The sequence below is a fragment of the Hemicordylus capensis genome, chromosome 4 (genome assembly GCF_027244095.1).
Source record: "Hemicordylus capensis ecotype Gifberg chromosome 4, rHemCap1.1.pri, whole genome shotgun sequence".
In the NCBI taxonomy this organism is placed as follows: domain Eukaryota; kingdom Metazoa; phylum Chordata; class Lepidosauria; order Squamata; family Cordylidae; genus Hemicordylus; species Hemicordylus capensis.
In genome coordinates, this window is record NC_069660.1 from 228,566,673 (window position 1) to 228,592,524 (window position 25,852).

Sequence of the window (25,852 nt, forward strand, 5' to 3'; positions counted from 1 at the left end):
TCACCACTGTGGAAGCTTAGGAAACCTTTCGTGCTTTGCATACTAAACCTAAATGCTCCGTTATTTGTAACAAGGTATTTTATTTAATCACGTCCACCTGTTCCTGAAATGTTCAGGGCAGCTGAAATGTTATTAGAGATGTACAGAAACATGCAAAGATTTTTTTTTAATTTTTTAAAAAAGAATTACTGGGGACACTTCTGTAGAATCCAGAGCAAAGAGTTGTGGTATGCAAGGAAAAGGCAGTGGAATTGAATCAGGAATATTGGTTTATTTTTACAGAGAGGTAAATGTAGTCTGCTTTCAGTGCTCTTGCTGCTGTTTGTTTGTTAGCCCCTCCTCTACTCCAGAACTGGAATAAAAGAAACTAAAGCACCATTCAAAAGCTGGCCCGGATCAAGGAATGGAGAAACACCACATTCCTTCTCTTCCCTCAAATAAAAGACCAGTCCCGTCAAAATACTGGACAAAATTCAGAATACAAAACTATATACACATAAAACAAGAACACAGATCAAAGTTGGTCCATGGATTTGTGACAAGTTACTGCTATGTAGTGTAGCCTGCAAATAACTTGGAGATAAACAATTGATCCTTTTTGGGTAATTTGAATGGCACTGCTCAGGATCACATGGGGCTGCAGACACTGGTGGATCAGGAGTGATGTCTGGGATGACATTGTCACTGGGTATGGAACAGGCCTGCTCAGCTTTGACCCTCTTGAAGATGTTGGCCTACAACTTCCATAACCTCTGGTTATTGGCCAGTCTAGCTGGGGATTACAGGACTTGTAGTCCAAAAACAGCTGGGAGGCCAAAGTTGAGCAGGCCTGGTATGGTGTCATCATCATCTGAGCATGAAGCCTGATGTGTGCTCTGTGCTGGTTTGGAGTTACATGTCTTGTGAGATTACTCCACTGGCCTGTGATCATGGTACCTTTTATCTGAGTTATTTGATATGGTGCAGGATAAAAGGACAGTGACAGTTTGTTTCAAGGCCAAAGGGTTTTCACCCACTTTCAATGGTAGTACAGTGGCTTGCCTGTGTCAATCAGTGTACTGTTTCATTGCATTCTTTCCATGTTCATCATGTTGACATAAACCTGTGTCCTGACATGGAGAGTTAAGTTGAGTGTCTGACAAACAAGGGTAGTTTGTTTGGGAGTGGGAAGTGGGGAGTGGACCTGTAGCTGTAGAGGAAATGAAATAATTGTTTCAGATTGGCGCACACTGCTGTGTCAATCTGGAGTACTTTCTTGAGTGTCCTCATGAAACTCTCAACTTCCCTATTAGCCTGCAGCCAATACGGTGTGGTTTTTTGGTGTTTGAAATCTAGTTAGCCTGTGAATTAAGCAAACTGGGAGCTCTGAAAAGGTGGTCCATTGCCACTTTTGAGAATGGCTGGTATGCCATAGGAAGAGAAAATCTTATCCGATTTGGGGATTACAGTATTAGCTGCTGGTAAGCATTTCCACCTCTGGAAAATGGCTATAGTCATCATTGACAACCAACAGGTGTCCACCATTGGGGAGATCACAAAAATCAATACTGACCTCCACTGATGGTGAGGAAGGAAGAGGAGAAACTTGCAGTAGAGCCAAGTGACTGAGAAACCACAGCCTGGCACAGAGAGCAAGATTGCATTGCACACATTGTTCAGCAAGGGCATCTGTTCCAGGAAACCATACTTTCTCTCTTAACAAAGTGTTGGTTTTCACCACACCTTGATGACCTATTGAGTGCCCCGAAGGAGGAGAGGTCATTGTCTGTGACAGTAAGTTCATTGTGCACATTGGCAAAGGATCGAATGGTGGCTTATGCCAGAGAAGTTAAATGTGCTAAATCATTCAAAAGTGCTTTCCATTGACCACTGTGAATGCTCTTAATGACAATCTGCAGGCAAGTGCAGTCTGCTTTCAGTGCTCTTTCGGCAGGCTGTTTGTTAGCCCTGATTTTACACCAGGACTGGAATAAAAGTAAAGAATAAAACTAAATCACCATTCAAAAGCTGGCCTGGATCAAGGAATAAATTAACCAAAAATACCACAACTTGCTAAAAACATCTTTGGCTTCCCTTGAAAATTATCTGATGTTTTTCCTTGGGAGGATTTCTGAAATTCACTGTGGATTTCACTTCTTAAAATGTTGCTACCAACCTGCACATTATTGGTGCTTAACATTAGCCCAGTTAGCTTCAAAAGAGAGGGTGGAATGACACTCCAGTGCTGGTGGAATGCCAGCACCACTGAACACCTTGCATCTGGAGTTCAATAGAGTAAAATGATTAAACTCCTAAAATTGTCTGGAACTTGCTTTCAGGTAATGTCTCTGGGGGAAGCTAGGAGCTGAGCTTGCATTTCCTCTTACAGAAAGTTTACAATAGTCATTGGTCATTGCTTTACTATCCAGTGAATTGCCTTGAAAAGACAGGGGATAATCCTGTCTTTCTCTGAGGAGATATTTGCAATGTAGAATTGGAAGCACTGTTTATATCCTCTTGCTGTTTTTAGAATTACAACCTAGGTAGATGTACACAAAAGATGATTTAATTGCCCTTTCACATACATATAGGCTTGTTTTTTCTTTCCTAACACCTTTGACTTTTAACATTCTTGGAGACCAGGTGCCAGAAAGTCTGGGGACAAGAGAAGATGCCCATGTGCAAGCTCAGAGATGCAGATTTGCTTTGGGAATGTCAATAGAACAATATTCTTCCCAACAACAGTTAATAGGAGATGGAAACCAGATCCTGATTACCCTGGACTGACCTAATATCCTGAACTAATATCAATAATTAGAAGACAGGATCTAGAGGGTAACAGCAATTGACACCTTTTGTGATCCAGGAAGGATGATGATATTTTGAATAGACTCTATGGAGATCAAATGATGGAACTACTATAAGAAGGGAGTCCACCGGATGGAAAGTCAGCAAGCCTTGCCTAACCAGCAGATCTTTGCTCATGTGCGCATCGCAAATGCCTGCTGTCTACCTGTGGAACTAACAGAGGCCTGAAACGTGCAGACAAGAGACTACTCAGTGATTCTTGCCGCGGGGCAAAGAATCAAGGGCTAACTCTATCTGTGAAATCCAGCACCAGCTTTTTCCATCTGAAGCTTCATCTTTCCCAAGCCCCATATCCATGCAGTGTACACTTGCTGCCCCACATCAGACCCTGGTAAACATGCTGCTTCTACAGCCTTGGTTTCTACTTCCCTTCCCCCTTTCCCCCTCCCTCCTCCCTCTACTAACTCCTTATTCTCAACCAACCCATTCTTGTGCCCTTCTTACCTCCCCCCTCCATCTTTCCATCTATATCTGAATTGTGTTAGGTTTTAGGAAGATTTAATACTGACTTTGCAAATCAGTTGATGATGGGGTTGTTGTTGTTTTTTGTTTTTGTTTTGAAGCCGCCTTTCTTTCCTGTCCCTGAAATGCTTACTACTTAAGTCCCAAGAAACTGGGGTGACTCCATGTATTCTATTCTGTTGTCTGGTTTGAAGTCAAATTAGGAGAGAGACAGAGATAGAGATTGATTGATTGTCTGATTACTGATTGCTGGTGGGTGACTTCTTTTTCTGTTGGCATAGCTCAGGGTAGTGTTTGTATGATTCTTTCTTCCTACTTTCATTTTTCCAACAATCCTGTGAGGTGGGTTAGGATGAGAGAGAGTATCTAGTTTAAGGTTATTCCCTGAGCTTCCTGGCTGAATATGGAAGGATTTGAAACCAATTCTCCCCAGTTCTCATCCAACACTCCAACCAGGCGTTTAACTAAGTGGGGTACTGAGTGCAGGAGACAAAGGAGACTAAACTCCTTATTTTAGCTATTAAACAAGTACTGGAGTGGCTAAACATTATTAAAGTTGGCTGGCATAAACTGAAAAAAACCCAAAAACAAACCACAAGTCCACTTACTCCATAGTAAACCTGTGTTAACTGGGATGAACTCAAGATATTTTTTTGTTCAGGACTGAATCTGTTCCCTAGCAGTTGGTTGAGATATACATACAAATGTGAAGTGGAAGAAAGGAAAAAACTGTGAAATCCATTTTTTCTTTCATATTTGTGGATGTGTGTGTGTGCACTTGTCTCTATAATGGCACACAAAATTTGCACACATTGCCTTGATACTGCTGCCCAAAACGAAACTCATTCTGTACATGGATGAAAGAAAATAGGTGGAATACTGGTGCTGAGGGCTGGCTGACATCCAAAGCAGAAGAGCAGCAGCACAGGGTGAGAGAGGGTGAGAATCAGAGCAGAGGGGCAAAGAGCAGACAAAGAGCCCTGTGGCATGTTAAAGCAGAAGCAGGCATTGGGTAGACTGGCATCAGAAAGTTGATGATTCCCACTAATGTAACAAGAGCAAGGTTTAAAAAAACCCCACATCTCTACCAGGGCTGGCCTTGTGATAATTGCTTAGCTTTCAACCTTGGTGTACATTACCAGCATGGTTCCCTTTGACTAGATGTTTGTGCAGTTCTGCTTTCCAGTGTTTTGTGTTTTATGTTAGAATCCCTAATCTGTGTTAACTGTGGTCTATGTTTGTCTGTTAGGGATCATGGGGCTCTAGTTCTGTAAAAGAGCACAAGTTTTGCATGCCGGGGGGGGGGCGGGGTCCCAGGTTTCGTCTATGGCAGGGGTGTCAAACTGATGCCCTCCAGATGTTGCTGGCCTACAACTCCCATCATCCCTGGCTACTGGCCATGGTGACTGGGGATGATGGGAGTTGTAGGCCAACAATAGCTGGAGGGCATCAGTTTGATAGGGTTGGGTCACCATGGCCAGTAGCCAGGGATGATGGGAGTTGTAGGCCAGCAACATCTGGAGGGCATCAGTTTGATAGGGTTGGGATAGGGCCCTTGAAATTCTGGGTGGCCAGAATTTGACCAGTAGGTGGCCATCGGTCTATTAAGGGAAAGCTTCCAAAGTAAGGCAATACCTTTACTGGGACCAACTAAAATATCACAAGCAAACACTGAAGTTATCTTTTTCATGCTGAATGTTAAAGAGAGAGGGACAAGCCCCAAATCCTGATGTTAGGCTTGAGATGGCATACAGGAAGTTAAGACTGATAGGGCTTAAGTAAGTGGGGTGGGTGTACTGAGATCTGTTCTGCACTTAATAGAAGGTGAAAGAGAGGAAGGCAGCGAGGGGCCCATTTTACAATCTCGTCTACTGGAGCAGAAAAAGACTACCATGCCAACCTTGGTAGGCCCTGTGGAAGATATCAGTGTTATTTTGCTCTAGGGAGCAATCAGGAGAGGAGCTCTCACCAGAGGAAGAAAACAGATGCAAGGACAAGCAAATTCTGACCCAATGGCATCTGGGAAGAGCTGACACAACCATGGAGAGATTAGGCAAGGAAAGCATAGGATGATGCACAGTTTCATGGAGGGTCAGCTGTCATGAGGGGATGGCACTCCCGCACGAGACTGCATTCAGCACACAGGGCTATTTAAAACAGAGTCAGACAGCACTGAGGAGGAGAGGGTAAGCTACCAGAGTAAATGCACAATGGGATTCTGCAAATGTGCATTCAGGCTGACCAGCCCTTTGTAGGTATATACACAAAACCTCTTCAATAATAGCTACAGGTGAAACTCGAAAAATTAGAATATTACATAAATATTACATAAATATGTAATATAAATATTACATGAAACCAATAAAACAAGGATTGTCAATAGAACAATATCGGACCTATAAGCATGCATATGTATTCAGTACTTGGTTTGGGCCCCTTTTGCAGCAATTACTGCCTCAATGCAGTGTGGCATGGATGCTATCAGCCTGTGGCACTGCTGAGGTGTTATGGAAGACCAGGATGCTTCAATAGCGGCCTTCTGCTCTTCTGCATTGTTTGGTCTCATGTCTCTCATCCTTCTCTTGGCAATGCCCCATAGATTCTCTATGGGGTTCAGGTCAGGCGAGTTTGCTGGCCAATCAAGCACAGTAATCCCATGGTCATTGAACCAGGTTTTGGTACTTTTGGCAGTGTGGGCAGGTGCCAAGTCCTGCTGGAAAATGAAGTCAGCATCCCCATACAGCTCGTCTGCGGAAGGAAGCATGAAGTGCTCCAAAATCTCCTGATAGACAGCTGCGTTGACCCTGGACTTAATGAAGCACAGTGGACCAACACCAGCAGATGACATGGCTCCCCAAATCAACACAGACTGTGGAAACTTCACACTGGACTTCAAGCATCTTGCATTGTGTGCCTCTCCATTCTTCCTCCAGACTCTGGGTCCTTGGTTTCCAAATGAGATGCAAAAGTTGCTCTCATCAGAAAAGAGGACTTTGGACCACTGAGCAACAGACCAGTTCTTTTTTTCTTGAGCCCAGGTAAGACGCTTCTGACGTTGTTTGTTGTTCAGGAGCGGCTTGACAAGAGGAATACGACATTTGAAGCCCGTGTCCAGGATCCGTCTGTGTGTGGTGGCTCTTGATGCACTAACTCCAGCCTCAGTCCACTCCTTGTGAAAGTCCCCAACACTTTTGAATGGCCTTTTCCTGACAGTCCTCTCCAGGCTGCGGTCATCCCTGCTGCTTGTGCACCTTTTTCTTCCACATTTTTCCCTTCCACATAACTTTCTATTAATGTGCTTTGATACAGCACTTTGGGAACATCCAACTTCTTTTGAAATTACCTTTTGAAGCTTTCCCTCCTTATGGAGGGTGTCAATGATGGTTTTCTGCACAACTGTCAAGTCAGCAGTCTTTCCCATGATTGTGATTCCTAATGAAACAGACTGAGAGACCATTTAAAGGCTCAGGAACCCTTTGCAGGTGTTATGGATTGATTAGCTGATTGGAGTGGGACACCTGGAGCCTAGACTGTTGAACCTTTTCACAATATCCTAATTTTCTGGGATTGGGGATTTGAGGTTCTCATGAGCTGTACGCCATGATCATCACAATTATAACAAATTAAAGCTTGACTTATCTCGCTTTGCACGTAATGCGTCTATCTTATATATCAGTTTCACCTTTTAATTTGCATTACTGAAATTAATGAACTTTTGCACGATATTCTAATTTTTTGAGTTTCACCTGTACTTACTCTCAATGAAACACTCACTGAGATTCTCTCAATTACTGAAACACTACAGAGACACCAGTTTGTATTTTATGTTTACTCCTTAGTCGAAGCAGAATTATCATTGATTGTCATAAACTACATACCAGACCACCCAATCCAGCTGCCTTTTGTTTGTTGAGTATCTTCTTTCTGTTTGGGTCAGTCCCCGTGATAGTTTCTGGCAAACATGTTCAGTGCTGAATTTAGGTACAAGTGCTTAGGTGTTGCCATATTCAAGCTCTCCAAATCCGGGCACCCTAATTTGCATATTATGAAAATTAGCTTGCAGATAATTTGCATGTTGTGTGAATTATGCAGATTAACTGATGCATTGTCCATTTGACTTGTATTTGCTCTGGATATCTACCAGAGCAAAATAATTTTCTGCCAGAAAATCCAATGAAAATAAAAGAAGACTTCACAAAGTTTGAGATATTAATAGGAGCAATATAACAAAAAACACACAGAGCTTTTAAGTTAGGCTGCAGTCCTGTACACGCTGATTGAAACCAATGGTATTTACTTCTAAGTAGGCATGCATAGAATGGATCACACTATAAAGCCAAAAACCTTAAACATTACAATACACAGGTGGGCAGTGATTTACATAAAAATCAAGCTATCCTCTCAGCTGCACTATAGAGATCCCCTCTCCCAAAGGCAACATTCATCAGTGGATTACTTATTGTGAATCTCTCCCAGCCATCCTCCTGTGCTCTACTTGCCTTACCTGAAGTTCAGTGGTTGAGCAGAATAGTGACTGCATGCTGCTTTGCTCCATAACTCCACTTCTACAAGGGCTAGAGTTTAGCTTTATTTTATTTATTTTTAAAATGAAAACTGGGAATACAGGAAAACCTGGGCAGGCTATGCAATCTGGGCAAATTGCTTACAATCCAGGCACTACCCAGAAATCCAGGGGAGATGCCAACCTTAAGTATGCTACAGCTTAGGCCTCACATAATAGGGGCCTCTGAATACACACACACACTTATGTAAATTTAAAGTTTTACATAATATTTTTTCATTTAAAGCTATTTCTAATATGCCTGTTTTAAAACTGCTGCACTGGCTGCCAATATGTTCTTGAGCAAAATACAGAGTGCTGGCAATTACCTTTAAAGCCCTAAGCAGCCTAGGACTGGGTCACCTGGTAAAGCAACTTCTTCAGTATGCTCCCCACCACACTTTAAGGTCATCAGGAGAGGTCCATCTCTGGCTGCTGCCAGCTTGCCTGGCAGTGACTCAGAATTTGGCCTTCTCTGTAGCTGCTCCTGGGCTCTGAAATGTGCTCCCTATGGATATTAGAGGATTAAGAGTTTTGATTGATTGAGTGATTGATTGATGTCAAGTCAACTCTTAGCAGCCTTTAGCAGCCTTTAATAGGGCCCTAAAAATGTATCTTTTTAGCCTGGACTTTAGTAGGTACTGAAATTATTTTAAACTGCTTTTAATTTTGTTTTACTTATTTGTTTCTTATCTGTTTTTATATTTGTGAACCACCTAGAGCCATCTGGGTGAGGTGGTATAAAATTCATATAAGTAAATAAGTAAACAAATAAGAAAAAAATAATGAAAATAGGCTTATTGCAAGACAACTGTTTTTGTTATATTATTAGTTTTTCATTGCATATTTGCCAAGGAAAAAGAAAGCTTTATCTCTATTTTCATGGTTCTTTCTGTTGGAATAATATATGTTTGTTTGTTTTTTTGTAATGCCATGTGGCCTTTTAAGCCTGACATAGCTTAGGGCCTTTTAGCAATAGCACTTACATTTATATACCGCTCTATAGCTGGAGCTCTCTAAGCGGTTTACAATGATTTAGCATATTGCCCCCAACATTCTGGGTACTCATTTTACCAACCTCAGAAGGATGGAAGGCTGAGTCAACCTTGAGCCCCTGGTCAGGATCGAACTTGTAACCTTCTGGTTACAGGGCGGCAGTTTTACCACTGCGCCACCAGGGGCTTGGCTTTTAGCATGTCATTATCCACCCCTGAACATTGGTTGCTGTTTCCAATGTCCTCTCTTGTTCCCTAGGCATTTTTGCACTGGTGGGGCAGGCAGATGGTGGTTGAGTTCCCTTCTTCTTTTGAAATATATACACATATTTTACAAAGAAAGATTTTAAAATGTCAAAAATCACCATCTTACAGTAAGTGCATCAAATCACAGAAAACAAGACATATGAACAAATATTGTCCTGCACATTAATAATTGTCTTGCACAAATAAAATCAATTTCTTCACAAAAACATCTGTTTCTTCATCTTTTGAATATTTATAAGAAGTTAATTTACCCATAACATTATCTTATATACATGATTAAGGAATCCATTTCTTCCAGACTTTGGCTATACAAAGCCTAGCTGCTGTCAAAAAGTAATTAATTCAAGATCATGTTTTTAATACTTTCTTTTTTATACATCCTAACAAGGCAATTCTTGGATTATATGGCAAACTGTATCCTGATATTTCGTCTATTACCAATAATCTATACTATTAAGGGGCATGACCCACAGCCTTGCACCTCCAACTGTTTTCTGCTAGATGATAAATACAGTATAAATTGATAAATTAAGATGGGACTGGGTACTATCTATACTGCAGTGTATACAAACTTTCCCTTAATAAGACATTGCCTTTTTAAAAGGTTACTTTTCTAAAAACGTTTCTACTCTTCCTATACAATTGGTATGGACAGCTCCTGATCCCACTTATTTCTATAATAAGTTTTAACTGGCATCATTCTCAGCAAGCTATTCTACCGACCACTCCTTCTGTCATCAGCAAATACTCTGCTATCTGTTTCAATATTTTCTCTAAGCTGCCCATATTAATGTGTATAATATATCTCTAATATGGAAATATTGATAGTAATGTGGGCTTTCTCCTTGTGTTAGACTTATAATTTAAATCTAATGAAATTAGTAGCATTTTCAAGTTGTTCTCAGCCATTGCTGGGAACTACAATTCGCAGAAGGCAATATGATCAGGCACAAGTGTGTGACATCATTTCCCTGCATACATATTATAAGCCATGCGTTCAGACGACTATTTTCCCTTAAGTTCCTAAATACCAAGCTGTATCTGAATTTAGCTGAGGAAGGTTCACCCATCATTAGCTGTGAGCAGTGTTCCCCCTAAGGCATATGTGTGTGTGCGCGCATGCACTCGAACGTTTTTTGATGTCTGCTCACTTAATTTTAGATTCCACTCCGGTTTAATGAGGAAGGTCCCAGCCTAAATGCATGTGTGTGCACACTGCCTTGATACTGCTGCCCAGAACAGAACTCATTTCACACACAGTTGAAAAGAAATTAGAGAGAAGATTGGCTGTGAGTGATGTAGGACTGTAGTTCACGGCAAAATTCAAAGTTGTTATTTTCCTATAGAAGCAATACAGGATATTTGTTAGTTGGCATTATGTTTCACTTTCCAAAGTGAAAAAGGGCTTCCGTTCTTCTCAGTTATTAGGTGTATTTACCAGGGCAGGATACTTCCATCTTTCCCCTGTTGCCATCACATTATTTTCAGCATTCCTTAGAGGGCATGTGTGGACCTTTAAGGTTCAGCTCTTATGGTTACACTTCTACAGAACTGCTGAGAAGATGGAGTGCGGGGCCCTGTGCCAGAGGTTGCTGTGTTGCTGATGGCGTGCTCTTGCATTTCTTGTGCTTTGTTTACCTTCTAAGGCATTTGATTCTTGCTTCCATCCTGACAGCCCTCAATTGAGTTTTCAAGGCACATCTCCTTCATTCTGCCCTGGGTTGTCTGCAGCCTAAGGACATAAAACCAGGGCAGAGTGAAGAAGTTGAGCCTTGAACAATTTTGTTTCTAAATGAAGCTTTCTGCAATATAGTTTGAGAATTCCATCTTAGAAATCTGAACACAGTTACAAAGCATGTGGTGGCATATGAAGTAAATGCAACACTTGTTTGTAAGTATTAAAGAACTCTCCAGTTTAGTAAGCATGCAAGGCTTCATTATAACTTGGTACAAAGTTCTTAAATTGGTACACTGTGTTCCATGTAGACCTTCACTGGCAAGTGAATAAATTATCATTTCAGGAAGTACTCTTGAGTTCAAAGAAATGCAGTGAAAGGCTGAAATACTTTACCATGATGGTTCCTATTGCTCTTCTTTTTTATTCTTGGATGTTAAAAGCTTATAACATGCCACTACTTGCTATCCAATATACTGAAAAACCAATAATAATAAAAAACCTAAAATACTTTGGTGCTATGAAGTTATTCATCCAAAGGATCTACTGGTAAAGGGCCATTTTCTTTTATCTTTGCCTCTGACTCACTTTTACTGCAGAACTCTGCCACTTAAAGAAACACACCTAAGTAATAAATGCTTTGTAATGGTTCCCCGCTGTAGATCCCTGATCATTTTTTTCTCCAAGAATAAGCAGTGTTTTATAACTCATTGGAGTTAGGTTTTATGAATGCAGCATGTGCAGAGCATATGGTAAAGAACATTTGAAGGCATGGACTCTGGGGCACATTTTAATGTCTTTTCTGCTTTTCCTTCTTCTTTGTAATGATGCCATTTTTTTTAACCAATTCTCAGATCAGCAACTTGCAAAATTATCTTGACTGCAGTTTTTGTCAGTGATTCTGTAGTGTCATGTGTAACTTTCTTAAGGGTAAAGACACAATTGTCCAGTCACTATCCCAGCCCCAAAGCTGTTCTGCTGAAGTATGTAACATATTTTGGAATGTTTGTTAAAGCAGATTGTAGCTTATCACAATTATAATCATTTATAAACTATTTTGGAAAAATAATAATTTGGAATAAAAAATGTAAAACAAATCAGACAAATGTTGTGAATGACATATATCATATGCTTAAGCTTTGTTCTTACTTACCCTGGATGTTTAGAAGCTTAAAATATCCATTCATATCAGTGGCTGGAATCCTGAATGTGTGCTGATTTTGATTTAGTTTTATGCCTAGGATGCAGGCTAATTATGGTATAGTGGAGTGGAGGCAGCCAGACTTCATTGTCCTAAATCCAAGAGATAAATCTTTGCTAATGTGTGGCTGCAGCCTTGTTGCTTTCACAACAAAGTTGGGCAAGATTTCCAACAGCGGATTTAAATATAGGTCAGAGAGTATGAAAAGATTTACCTAGTGATCAGTTTAGGAACATCACCAGTCCTTTCATGTGATAAGAATTAATTTCACCATTAAGAAAAAAAGGCCTGATACAAATTTCAGGGCAGTCATTCCATCCGTTCCATGCTTTTTTTTTTTTTTTTTAAATCAATGCAAGCAAGAAAATATTCGTGTTTGAGAGCCATCTTATTGCTGGCCAATTTAACAAAAAAATAGCTCTTCTTTTTAAAAAGTTATTTTTGTACATCTGCACATATGACAGAGTAATCAAAACAACCAAGCATTAAATTAAGAGGAAAACATATGCATATTTCTAAATCTAGAATATGAATCCCAAAACTATAAGCCTGCCTTGGCAAAAGAATTACTTTGAGATACTTTTCACTAAGGTGTGCGAGAAAATTGTTTTGGTTTTGTTATTCCATTTGTTTTAATTATTAAAAATCTAATTTATTTATTCACTCATTAAATTCACATTTGTTTCAGTTATCATTTCAAGTATTTGTATTTTATCTCAAGCACATTTCTCTTGTGGTTGCCAACTTTTCATCACGAGAATTCCTCAGACATTGTGTTATTTCAGAGCATGGGGGGGGGGAGGGAATTGTGCCCTGCACACACAGAGAAATGGCAGTCTCTACAAGCACTGGCAGCTACCATTTCCCCCAGAATGCCCTGGAATTACACTGAGACCGCATTCTCACATAATGGGGAACCGTGGGTCCAATGGACCCACGGTTCTCCACCCTCTCTCGTGCTCTCCAATCTGAATTTGGACATAATGGAGTGTGTTCTTTCTGCAGTCAGCGAGACCGCAGAGAGGAAGGGGAACTGGTTGTGGGGGCTTCCTTCTTGACTGAAGGACAGCCCACACAGCCAAGTACGGCTGGAGTTGAGGGAGGAGCTTCCTCCATCAACTCCAGTTGAAAAGGATGCAGCCTTCAGTTCCGCCTTTTGATATTCCGCAGGCTTTCTCCAACCTTGGGTTGCAGCAAAGAAACTCACTAAAATCTGCACATTCAGATTGGTGTTCCAAATCTGAAACCTCAGGTTTGTCACCATGCCAAACTCCTATTGCTTGCATTAACACATGACACTTGTGGATCCTCTGGCCCCTTTAACTGCAGTTCTGTGTTACATGCAGATGCAGCCAGTGTTGGAGGCATTCGGAGGGCGGGGGGCAGCCACTAGTAGGTACCAAATGAAATGAGTTCTACTTATTTTGATTTATGTGTGAGTTCAACATGTGTGCGCATGCGCCCAGTGTATGCACGTGCACCGGGTATTTCCTGTTACTTCCAGCCGAAGAGGACACGGGCCGGCAGGGAGGTACGCTGCTGCCCCAATGGACACTTTTAAAAATTGAGCACTGGCGAAGGAAAGTGACAGGAGGGGTAAGGGCACTCTTCTCCGCCCTTAAAGGTATGCCCCTTTGCCTTCAAACTAGCTGAACAGCCAGTTGTTTGAACTGGTTCGGAAGCCCTTAAAAGGGCCTCCTAACAGGTTCACACACATCCCTAATATCTGTGTCAGAGGCATAACTATAATTGATCAAGGGAGGACAAATATCCCTGGGTCCCTGAGAGAGGAGTGTCTCCAACTGGGTGTTAGCTTGCTCTTCACTCTCCCCCTCCTGCCTCCCTGTAAAAGAAGACAGGGGGACAGAGGTCCCTCTTCACGTTTTGTCCCAGGGTCCACTCCAGCCTTGCTGTGCCCTGGTCTGTGTCTGTGGTAAGTATCCTCAAACAATATCACACAGTTCAGTTTTGCAATATAGATATTGGATAACCATTTAGAAATAAGTTGGAAACTTCAGTCCAACTCCTGTTGATTAAGTGTCCTAGCCTTCTTGATGACCTTTGACTGAACTCACTACTTTCCCAAAGGTCTGAAGGACATGACTGCACAGACAGGAAGCTTCCTATGAGAATATGACTAGAGATGTAAAGAAGCAGTCTCAGCAAAAGAACATACTTCTTTTTTAAGAAGGTTGCTTAGAGTTTTCATGCAACAATTTAGTTGGGTGTGGCACTATGACACTCTGTACACTCCAGAATCCTGGCATATAGAAAATGCGGGGTGAGAGGACACAGAATAGGCTGCACGCTGTCACTTGAGGCTTTTATGTGTTGAACAAGTATGTATCCCTGCGGGCCTTTAGTTAGATTCATGATGTGTTAATGGCATCAGGGATCAACTTCCCCTTGCAACAGACATTAGTATGGGGTCTGGACAGTGGTCTGTAACCCAACTGATATGCCAGAGGATGCATATCAAAGAAGATTAATTATGAGGAGAACATTCATAGGCTAGGCAGTTCTAGGGGGATACTTTGGGAATGATATAGTATTCCTTCACTATTTTAACTAATGGGCTACTTAGGGATCCATGCCTCATAAACTCTTCCCTGAAGGCATTTCTTTCACAATGAAATTCCTAGTAGTACAGAACACAATGTAATGTATATACCATGTGGTTTGCTGCACCTACTCTGCATTCAGATGTTTAGAGCAATTGTGGCACTGTCATTTTTGGAATGGCAACAAATTGACTCTAAGCTGGCACATGGATTTAAATCTGTCACACTTACTGTATTTCTTTTTTCAAACAACACCTACATGCTACCATTCCATAATTCAGTGGGTTCATACAGTGTGATCTATTTCATTCAAATGCTGAAAGCTCTATAATCCTACTTACTAAAGAAAGTAAATTATATTCATAACAGTCCCAAGTCCCAGATGCTGCAGAAGAAGGGAGAACCAAAGCAAAATAAAACCTTCTAGCCCAGTGAGGCTTACTACAAACAGATGTTTGCAGATTTCTGTTAGATGGTGAGGTTGCCTACTTCAGTATAGTGGTTGGGACTGATTGGGACCTCTCTTGTGAGCGGCTGACATTCTGACAAAATTACTCAATAGAAGTCAATTGAAATTAATATGACCGAGTTAGTCATTAATTTCAGTGGGACTTCCTTAGAGTCTGGACGTCAACCATTGTCTTCCCATCCCAGCTGTAAGATTCTGTGATTGTGCCAGGAAATTACATGTTATTATTATGTAATTATGCCTTATTACAGATTTGTGGGAGCATATTCAGATTACCCACAAAGTGCAATGTGTGCTCTGTATATGCCCAGAGGCACTCCTGGTTATCATTACACCAAACATCCATGGCTGAACCCTAACATTGTTGACAGCTTCTGGGGTTTAATCCAGGTGAATCCTGTCTCAAATTAAGTCTGATAGATGAGAAACACAGAATCATTAACTGCTGGAAAGACTTTTACTAGGCAAATCTTTCACTTATGCTTCTCTTCCAAAGTAAGACAACTTTCTTAATGTTTTTTTTTAAAAGGCTGAAATAAGATAAACCAATCATAAGCTAGATGAAAGGATTTCTCTCTCACGCTGTCCTTTGTCTAGTTTCTCAGCACTAACTTCTCGGCGCAGCAGCAGCTGCACAAGCTGAACTGTGAGAAATGTTTTTGCAGCCAATAATAACTGATGATAACCTTGACTGCAGCATATATCATCATGGCAGCAGTATTTGGCTTCGGAAAGCAGGAAAAGATCTGAGCGCAGGATTCCCTTGATTGTCTGTGGAGGAGGGGAAGGAGAAAGAGAAGGAGGGGAAGAGAAGTTAATTGAAAGTTCATCCTCCTCCCATTCTCCCTGGGAATCCCTCTACTAATGCTTTTCCTCTAACCCAAACAATCCACCCACACGGCCACAGAGTCCCTTCATCCCTTTAATTCCAAATACCCAGAGGAGAATGTTCTGCTGGCGCGGCTCTATCGACCGCAAGGTGGCATCCTCCAACCACTTTTGGAGCTAGATGCTCCCATTCCTTCTCCCTCCCCCCGCCCCATTTCCCAAGTAGTCAGATAGGGTATTCCTAGGAATAAGCCGGCGCGGAAACCGCAGCAAACACTGGTCTATACCCACAACCCCTGTACCTGCCTGGAGGGTTCACAGGGGCAAAGCCTCTGTCTGTCCCTTCCCCACCCCTCAGCTGCCTGCATGCTTCCCAGATCAGGAACTGAACTTCTGTGAACATTACTCAGCGATTGCCAGTTTCCAACTCTAGTAAGCTTATAGTGCTAGTTCCTCATTATTCTTCTCATAGCTTGCCAGCATTCTTCAGTTGTTGATCTTGTGATCACATAATCTGGTGTGTGAGCAGCATGGGTGGGGAAGGAGGAGGATAGAGAGAAGAAAAGAAGGATAGGAAAAGGTATGTCTCTGTCCTTCAACCAGTTTTTCAGAGCGTGTAGATCTGAGAAAGAAAAAAAAGGTGTAAAATCGGTGGCTGTTTAAGTTCCTCGCGGAATGAAATTGAGCACAGGACTCGGCTTAAGGTAGCCGCTGTTGCAGGATACCATAGGGGACTGACCAGAGGAAGGAATTCTTATGGGCGAAGGGTGTGTGTGTTTGGCTGGGATTTGTTCAGGACAGGACTGAGGACTGTGTGTGTGGTGGGGGAAGGTTACGAATCTTGCTCTAGTTTATCTGGTGTGAGAAGCAGTGACGGGTGTGAATGTGTCTCAGAGAGGGTGGGAAGAAGGAAGGAGGGGGGATTATTGGCAATGGGCGGGAGAGAATGAGGCGAATCCTGTTTCTTCTTCTTTCTGCCAGCCCAATCTCAGCTCATTTTCTCCAAGCAATACGACTTCGCGGACGGCAACCTTAGCAAGCCCGACTCTCTTCCACTATGGACCTCCCAGGTAACCAACGCGGTTCTCTCCCCCTTCGCCCCGCCGCCTTCATTTCGATTCATTTCCAGAGCTGGATGGGAAAAGACGGGATAAGGAAGGATTCTGAGGGTGGGATACACCTGGCTGGGAATCTTGGAAGAGAAGGGGGGGGGGACAGGGAGGGTTCACCGACATGCAACTTGTAGGAACCTGACCTTTGCGGGAGGCATATAGGTTTCTCTATAACCCCCGCTCCGACTTTATTGAGCGGATTCGCTGAATCTGGGCAGGGGTGGAGCAGATCAAAGCTCAAATGGCTTGTGGATTACGGGAAAAGTAGAAGTTGGAGAAGAGTTTATCAGCGGTTCTGGAGGAAATTCGAAGGGAATGCATGCTGTTTGGGATGCACTAAATCAGGGCTGTGTAAAGGGATGCCACTCTGCAGGAGGACGCTTTTCTTTTAGTTACAACTAACTATCGGAAAAAAATCCCAAAGGCGTATGTTTTGTTAAAGAAGTGGGGGGGGGGGGGTGGAGTGAGACCCCGACCGAGTATGGGACTAAAAATTCACAACTTTACAACTTCCAGCTGCTTGGAAAAACAAAAAGATGTTCGGGGCTTGAACAGCCCCAACATATGACGGTGTGGATGGAACAATAATACATCAAAAGGTCAGAGTTTGGGTATTATAGAATGTAGATCCACACGCAGTTGGAAATTACTCTGTATGTGCGTGTGTGTGGATTTCTAGGGGGTGACACAAAAACAACCCGATCCTGCTGTGCGTGTTTATTTGGAAGTGCCATCGCATTCAGTGGGGCTTACTCCTAAGTGTGCATGAGTTTTCACCCTAAACACTTGTCCCATTTTACACATTCCGGGAATACAGGGAGCTTGTGTCCAATTATTGTTAGTATCTTATATGTGAAACCCAGTTCTTGCACTCAAGTCTGCAACAGGGGCACGGTGCAGAAGGGCTCCTCGATTCGTTTCTCCGTTTTGAAGGGGCATCACGCGCAACAGCAGCCTAAATGCGCCTTTATTTCTGTGAGGCGGGGGAGGGAAGGGGCATCTCCTAATGAAGGAGAAGGGTGTGTATGATTTGCTCTGCAGCCCAAGTGGGACACGGGACGCTCCGTCCAAGACTTTGTCTGGCTCGCCGTCTCTGAGCCGGAGAGAAGCCCCACCGTTTGGTTGTTTTTTTCTTCGCCCCCTCACTCGACAGGGTGGGCCTCCGAGGGTCTGCCACGGGCGGGGGGAGGGGTCGAAGGGGGCTCATGGGTGGGCGGTAGTGGAGGAGCCGCGTTGCTCCGGGCTTGGCGTCTTTCTCGCTCGCTCTCTGACCGTCGCTCCTTTGCTCCTGCAGGCTGCAGCTGCCGCGCGCCTCCTGCCTTTCTGTGAGGCCGCCCTTCTGCCCAGCCGCGAGGAAAAAAGCGCGAAAAAGACAGCGGCGGCAACGAGGGCTCTGGTTCCTTCCCGTCAGCAGGCAGCGCTCAGCTAAGCCGCCGTCTGTCCTCCCGCCCGCCAGCCGGCCGCCCCCCTTGGACTCCGCGGCTGGCGGCGGGCCCTGCGGCACAATGCCCGGGCGGCGGCTGTGGTGGCGGCGGGGGGCGCTAGCCGAGCCCGCGGGCAGCTACTCCTGCCTGGCAGCGGCGCTGGCAATTCTACTCTTCGTCCTACCCGCGAGCTACCCCGTGGTGGGCGCGCAGAACGACACGGAGCCCATCGTGCTGGAGGGCAAGTGCCTGGTGGTGTGCGACTCCAGCCCGTCGGCCGACGGCGCCATCACCTCGTCGCTCGGCATCTCGGTGCGCTCCGGCAGCGCCAAGGTGGCTTTCTCGGCCACGCGCAGCACCAACCACGAGCCGTCCGAGATGAGCAACCGCACCATGACCATCTACTTCGACCAGGTCAGGCAGCGCCACTGGTCCCTCCCTCCCCGCTGCCCCATCTCTCCCCAGATAGCCCCGCCCTCCTTGACTAAGCTCCTCCCAACCACCAACGTCTCCGCCCACTTGTCTGCCCTCCCCGCCTCCTTTTAGCACCTCTGCAGCGGATCCCACCTTTCCCCACGTAAGCCCTTCCCACCTTCTCTGAAAGCCTAGCCCACTCCAAGACCAAGTACTGTACTCCGGTCTTGCTCCCCCTGCCGTTGGTAGTGTTTCTCTCTCGTCTTTGATTATTCCTCTCTCTTAATCCCACCCACCCCCGCCTGCAGCCCCTTTCCATTCCTCTTTCCTTGTATGAGCTGATGAATCCTTTCTTGTCCAACTGCCTCCTTCTTCATTTTTTCCCTTTCCAGCCTGTCTTCTTGCCTGGCATCTTTCCCATTCCCACGGCCCTTAGCCTTTTCCCCAGCATCAGTGACTGATTCCTAAACTTGGAAGTCAACTCTGTCTCAACTCTATCCCTTGGCACCAACCCAATCTCTTGGCCTGGCCCTATTTTCTTAGCTCCTGCAGCACCTATGATTCTTCCCTTTCCAACCACATCCTGGCCGTCAGTGTCTCCTCCCAGGTTCAGCCCTTCTTCCACTTCCTAAAACTAAGCCTTTCTTCCAATAGCCTCTTTCTCAAGCCCCATGTCCATCTTCAGTACCAGTGGTTTTCTCCAGAGAATATCCACCCATATTCCAATCTCCTGCCATTGCCTTCCTTGTTGTTGTCCTTAGCATTTTTGTCCTTATCATGACTGTGTTTTTTCTACCGTCTTCTATCCTTTCACCTCATTTTAGGTTCACCTTAGTCATTCAAAGCTAATGCCCCTATCAGGGCTCCAGAAAGGGGCAGCTTGAGGAGCAACTCCTCATTTAATTTTTTTTTTTTGAGGGGAGGAGACACTTTTTTGTGGGTTATTGGGTTTGGCAGGGGGAGTTCAGCAAAACAAAGGCAGAGAACTTCTCAAATGCTTTGGGGGGGGGGTTGCACTCCTGCCCCCCAGTAGCTCCTGTGGTGTTTCAGACACCACAGGAGTTCTGCTCCCTCCCTGGCTGGGCACCTCACATCTTTTCTGAAGAGTGATATGTTTAGACTAGGATCCTGTACTTGGACATTTCTTAATCATCCTGTCTTGCATGACTGAAATTCCTGATAACTTTTTCTTTCTTCCCCCCCCCCCAAGAAACAGCCACAGGGAACAATTGAGATTGAGGCTAGGCACAGGAGCATTCCAATCCTAATCATCCCTCTGAAGCTTCTATTAGCCACAGAGGGGAAAACATATGTGCACATTTTTGTGCTTGTATATTCTCTTCTACAGCTAATAGCTTAGTGTGTGAGTGTGCAATTGGGAAATCAGTGTGAAAAATACATTGGGAGTTCCAGTCATGGAATTTCCGCACCATGTCTAGTTTGGTTCCCCCCCCCCTTTCTGAGATTTACTGTGAACATCATAGCACCCAATTTCTCCAGACTGGGATTTCCTCCCTACCCCTAAGATCAGGCTTTTCATAGAGAGGCAACCCGGGGGAATCTGCAGAATTTGGGTGTAATGCAGAGTGAGGACAATCAAAGGCACAGCAAATTTAAGCTTTTCTTAATCATTTAAGAATACCAACATGTTTTTAGAATTGCCCATTTTTATTGCTGTAGCTCAGAAGGGTATACTGGAGTTTTTAAAATCCACCTCAGACTGGATACCTTTAGAATGGTTCCTTAGAGGTTGTATGTGTTCAAGGACTGCTTCTTTTATAGCATATATATAATGTTTTGGACCTGTGTTCCTTTCCCAGTTATTATAAACTAAGAGAGAAATTATTTTGATACTGATTGGCATATGGTTTCTTTTGTTTGAGTAGATTACTTTACTATCTCCTGCCTTTCTCACACAAAGCCAGAAAGCTATTAGACAATGACACACAATACTATGTACACATTTTGTGTCACACAATTTTGTTCTCAAGGTTTGTGTGTCTCTCTGAGAAATAACTTTCTAGAGATAGATTTAGAAGTAGATCTTGGATTCTAAGAGAAATAGACTTTTTTTAAAAATCCTTAGAATATTTGTTTTGGCTATAGGGAATTATTGTTTGTTTCTCCAAAAGGTTCATTGTCCTAATAACAATTTGTACTTTATTTTAAGAATTGTAAAACAGATACTGACACCCATATGCCTTGGCTAATTCACTACTTAACTGGAAAGATGATAAAGAACAAGATGCTTGTGTCACAGATCCTTCACACCCCTTAAATACAAGCTGTGATCTTAGGCAACATAAGCTCTGAAGAAACAATTTTACATATGAAGGATAGCCCAGATATTGTACTACCATTTTTGAACAGCTTTTCTATTTATGTGCATCTGCACACATGTATCTTAAATAGATTAGATATTGTGAGATGATAGCAGGTCTGAATAAAGAGATGCCTGGCAGAGGCAAGCAAACAAACAAAATCATAGGAGCTGTTATGGGCTGTGGCATGGTACTACTAAGCGTTGGGTGCAATCTTAACAATTATGTGTTACAAAGACAGTGTTCTGCATTACTCAGCTGTCACAATAAGATCCCAAGCAAGGTGTTGCAACTAGTTATCTGAGAAGAGAGATTAGGCAGAAGATTTAGGATATGATTCTGAAGATAATGGAAGTGTGAAGTATAGGAAGAATCATAAACATATTGGCTGGGGATGGTTTCTAGGCCTTTCTTGGGGTATCAACTCTCATTAATACTTTTTAAATGTAATCTGAGTTGCCTTTAGATGTAAAAAGCCAAGTTGGGACACCCAGTATACTGGGACAAGTCCCTTCCTCGTGATTTACTTCTTCTTTCTGTTACTCTGCAAGATGTTTTTGAATCAATCATAACTTGGCTCGAGAGATCTTTTTCCATTATTCTAATTTGCAGATTGCATTCACTTTTTACCACTAAGTTAATGTGCAGCTAGCGCTGTCTCTGTGGGTTAAAATGCATCTACCCTACTTATTTGTTCAGGTCTAATTGAATTGGTCCCTATGCTTCTGAGTGGAGGGGAGAGAAAATAATGGATGTAAATTGCAAAAAATAATAAAAAAATAAAAATAAAGAATGGGTCTCGTTTAAAATTTTAACTCTCCTCCTGCCCCGTTCCATCACATGAGACAAGACCGAATCTTATTTTGTTTCACATTAACACTGTAAGCCCCAAGAGACACAATTAGTTTCAACACTGTCACATGAAAATGTAAAATCCTTCGCTGTCTTAATGGGTTCTTTTCTCCCTTTTGTGTCTCTGTGTGTGTGTGTCTCAGCAATGATATGTTTTCTCCTGCACTGTGAAGACCCAGACTGCCATCATGCTCCTTTCATTCTCTTGCAGAGGCTCTGGGTACACCACTGTGTAAATCAATCAGCTGTCTGAACTGATCCTTTTAACACACCTTGGAAGTGAACGCCTTCCCTCTGCAGTCCATTTTAATTGTATAGCAAATGCCAGTAGCTTTGCATTGCTTGGGAAGTTGATCTAAAATTCTTCCTTTCTCTCCTCACACTCACTTCCCCATAATGAAAGCATGACCTGATTTTTCTTTCTCTTTTCTTTCTTCCCCCCATCCAGGTATTAGTTAATATTGGCAACCATTTTGACCTGGCTTCCAGTATATTTGTAGCACCAAGAAAAGGGATTTATAGTTTCAGTTTCCATGTTGTGAAAGTATATAATAGACAAACGATCCAGGTGAGTACCAACATGGCAGACTCTTCACTGGGACATTTTGTTGTTCTTTGCGAAATTGCTCACACAAAGACTGTTGATGCAGAGAGTTTGGAGAAACAGACACATAGTTCATCTGTTGAATGTTTTAATAATATGCCCTATATCAGCTGCATAAAATAACAGGATGTGCTTACCTCCCTCAACCAACACTATTAATTTACCATGTGTGCTGAAGGATAGTGCCTGCATGCTATCCTCTTCAGCAGAATCTACTCCCTGGTGGCTGTGGGAATTGCACATGTGCCATTGACAGCCTGAGTTAGTTTTGGAGGGAATTGGGGAATCACACAATAGTTGACCACACAATATTTTCCTGCAAGAGTAGGAATTTTTCCCTCCTTCCCCACCCTATTCATATTAGCATATCTACATGTGGGAATATATCCACTTGTTTTGGAATTCACAACAGGAATTTGTGCATTATTTTGGAATGTAACTATGTTTTGTAGATGTCAGAAAGCATCTAATGCTTCTAACACTTTCAAGACCACCCATAATATGTTTGTTTTGCATTTTAGGTAAGTTTAATGCAAAATGGCTATCCAGTGATTTCAGCTTTTGCTGGGGACCAAGATGTCACCAGAGAAGCAGCCAGCAATGGGGTCTTGCTCCTTATGGAAAGAGAAGACAAAGTGCATCTCAAACTGGAGAGGGGAAACCTCATGGGCGGGTGGAAATACTCGACGTTTTCTGGCTTCTTAGTCTTTCCACTATAAAGGGAAGTCTAGGAGAAGCCTGATCTGCAACCTGGAACAAGGATCCAGTCATTAAAAAAAAACAAAAAACCCTCCTTCTTCCCTCCCAGAACTTGGCTAGACATGCCAGTAATTCCAACCACCCAATCAGACTGCCATGATAGAAGAACGAGAAACCTTCTTGATGCCACTCCTTGATTTGACTCTTGACAGTTCCTTGGGAAACCTACGGCTCTGATTAGTTTTAGATGACAGTGATCTTTAACAGAAATGCAATTATCAACCTGAGCGATTTGTATCTGTGATTGTAAAGTCAACTTTGGATTTTATTGTTGGGATCATTGACTTTCCCCACCTTGCTCTTTCTGTTGTTGTCCTGAAGAGGCAAGTTAACTGGGACCACATTACTGCTTGTCCAGGGCTTTCCTCAAAGCCAGAAGAATCTGACATCTGATGAAGTGTTCTTGCAATGCTTTCTTTTTTTGTGTTTGTATAGCCTTAAACAAAGACCAAGACAAAAATAAGAATGGCTTCAATTTCAAACATGTATCTTCTGAGGGAGGGAAATTTTTGGACATTACTGTGTCAAGAAGTGCTTTATCCAGTGAAGCAAATTTTGCACGATTGGAAACTATTTTGTTTTGTGTTACTAGTGTTTTTCATCATCATTCTTTCCCTTTTCTGACTCTTTTTTGTGCTAAAGAAGCAAGCTAGGTTGATCAATAAGAGAAAACAAGCACATATATATCTTGTAGCTCGCAGTGAAATTAACCAGTTGACAGTTCTGATGACACTATCCAGCTGATCTAATAGAAACATTCATTGAGATTGAGGAAGACAGTGCACAATCTGATCCTGAGTTACAATCTGGAACCTTCAAAGAGACTGACATTTCTGATGTGGCCTGACATTTCCAGAAGCTGTTCCAGAAAGCTGTGAATATCTTGTCTGAACATACTATAACATAATAGGATTTCTTTGCATTGTTGGGAGTTCTTTGGTGCTTTCCTGGTCTTTATTTGATGGATTTGATTACTAATGCTTGAACACCCAGTGGTTTGGCCTCTTTAAGTGCTCCAACAAGTTACCTTCCCTCCAGTTTAGGTAAAAAACAGATTCACGACAAACCTATTCGAATCAAACATATATCAACAGTTGTTGTTAGTATGTGTGACAGAATCAGGGATGTTGAAATCCTGACGCTGTGAAAGCTTACTAAGGTTTCTGTGGTAACTATGAATACAACATAAAATGTATATTTAATTTATTTTTTGTTGATGCTTCCCCTATTAGCATCCAAAGACTTTCAAGTACAGTTTTAATCCAATACTGTACACCAGAAAGGTCATTGATTCCAAATGATAAAAGAAGAGACCTCAGGTTGAATTCAAATTCACCTTCTATGTGTCAATGTAACCAAAATGCTGATGAACTTTAGATTCAGAATAAATGGGTTTCATGTCCAACTTGTCTTCTTTTCACTTTTATATAAATGTCAGAATTGTGCACTAAGAGGGTTACTACCCCCCTCAAAGAAGTCATTAGTGGGAATTTGACATTTTTTGTTTGTTTGCATAATTGTTTTTCAATTCTATTATGTTGTTGAGCAGCTGGGTAGACTGGAATTTTATTTCCTTCTTTTGTTGTTTCTCTCCCCTTCTGAAGGAACAACTATAATGCAAATGATGTTTGCAAAATACATTTCGTAGACATGTTGCATTGAATGTTGGAATTATGGTGGATACGTCTTCATTGTAAATTTGTCATTAAAGGGTCACTGTCAGTTAAAAAAAATACTAAAAACAGTTACTTTACCTGTGTTGCTTATAACATTTTAAGTTTATTTTTAAAAGACAAGAATTCTATAACTTGTGTGTTTCTCCTTCCTCCTCTTGATTTGCTTGATTTTCACTCGTCTTGTAGGCTTCAGTTCAGTACATCTAGTCAGTATTACGGGCTTTTAAAAGTTGTTTCTAAGGCTCTATCCTGATGTTTACTTCCCTCATGGGATCCCATTGGCCATGATGTGTCTTCCCTTTCTCTGTGTTTGTGCATTGAATACCCTGCATGCATAAAGTCCAATCCATGTAAGTCTTCTCCATGCAGTCTTTACACCTTGCTTTTGTGGTGTATAGATTGCATGGATTGCAGTGGATATGTGCATTGTTTTTCTGCAAGCATGAAGTGCAATGGTGAGCAGGCTGGATGGCATGATCCCAGTCAATTCCTCTATTTCGCTTGGGGATGTCTGCACAGGGCTTTACTTTCTCATGAATTATAGTTGTAGATGGATTTCCCCATTCTCTTTGTTCTTTTGTGGGTCATTTTGCCCTACATACAACAACTCCTAGATTTTGATTAGGTTAGGAGAATTTCTAAAATGAATTCTGGATTTGGCATTTACACAGTTTGACATAGCTTTCAGTTCACTAGCAAAACATTTTCTCTTCCCTGCATTACCATACCATTTCTCCACTGACAGAACATTGCAAAAATCAGGCTTTATGTGATTGTACATAAGGCTGCATTGCATCACAATTCTTATGTGTGCTATTTTACTG

The 25,852-nt window shown here is 42.5% G+C and overlaps 1 protein-coding gene across 5 annotated transcripts; it reads left to right on the forward strand.

Annotated features, from left to right (window-relative positions):
- Window positions 1–16,127: 16,127 nt before the first annotated feature.
- Window positions 16,128–24,757, forward strand: CBLN2 (cerebellin 2 precursor). Of its 5 annotated transcripts, none has more exons than XM_053250298.1 (5): window positions 16,128–16,298; window positions 16,848–16,936; window positions 18,273–18,816; window positions 22,438–22,557; window positions 23,115–24,757. In XM_053250298.1, exons 3-5 carry the CDS (start codon window positions 18,484–18,486, stop codon window positions 23,310–23,312), a joined length of 651 nt encoding a protein of 216 aa, XP_053106273.1. In that variant the 5' UTR covers window positions 16,128–16,298; window positions 16,848–16,936; window positions 18,273–18,483; the 3' UTR covers window positions 23,313–24,757. The 5 variants fall into 5 exon arrangements, with proteins under 5 accessions (XP_053106273.1, XP_053106272.1, XP_053106276.1 ...); XM_053250297.1 differs by lacking the exon at window positions 16,128–16,298 and adding an exon at window positions 16,315–16,446; XM_053250301.1 differs by lacking the exon at window positions 16,128–16,298 and adding an exon at window positions 16,530–16,570.
- Window positions 24,758–25,852: the final 1,095 nt, after the last annotated feature.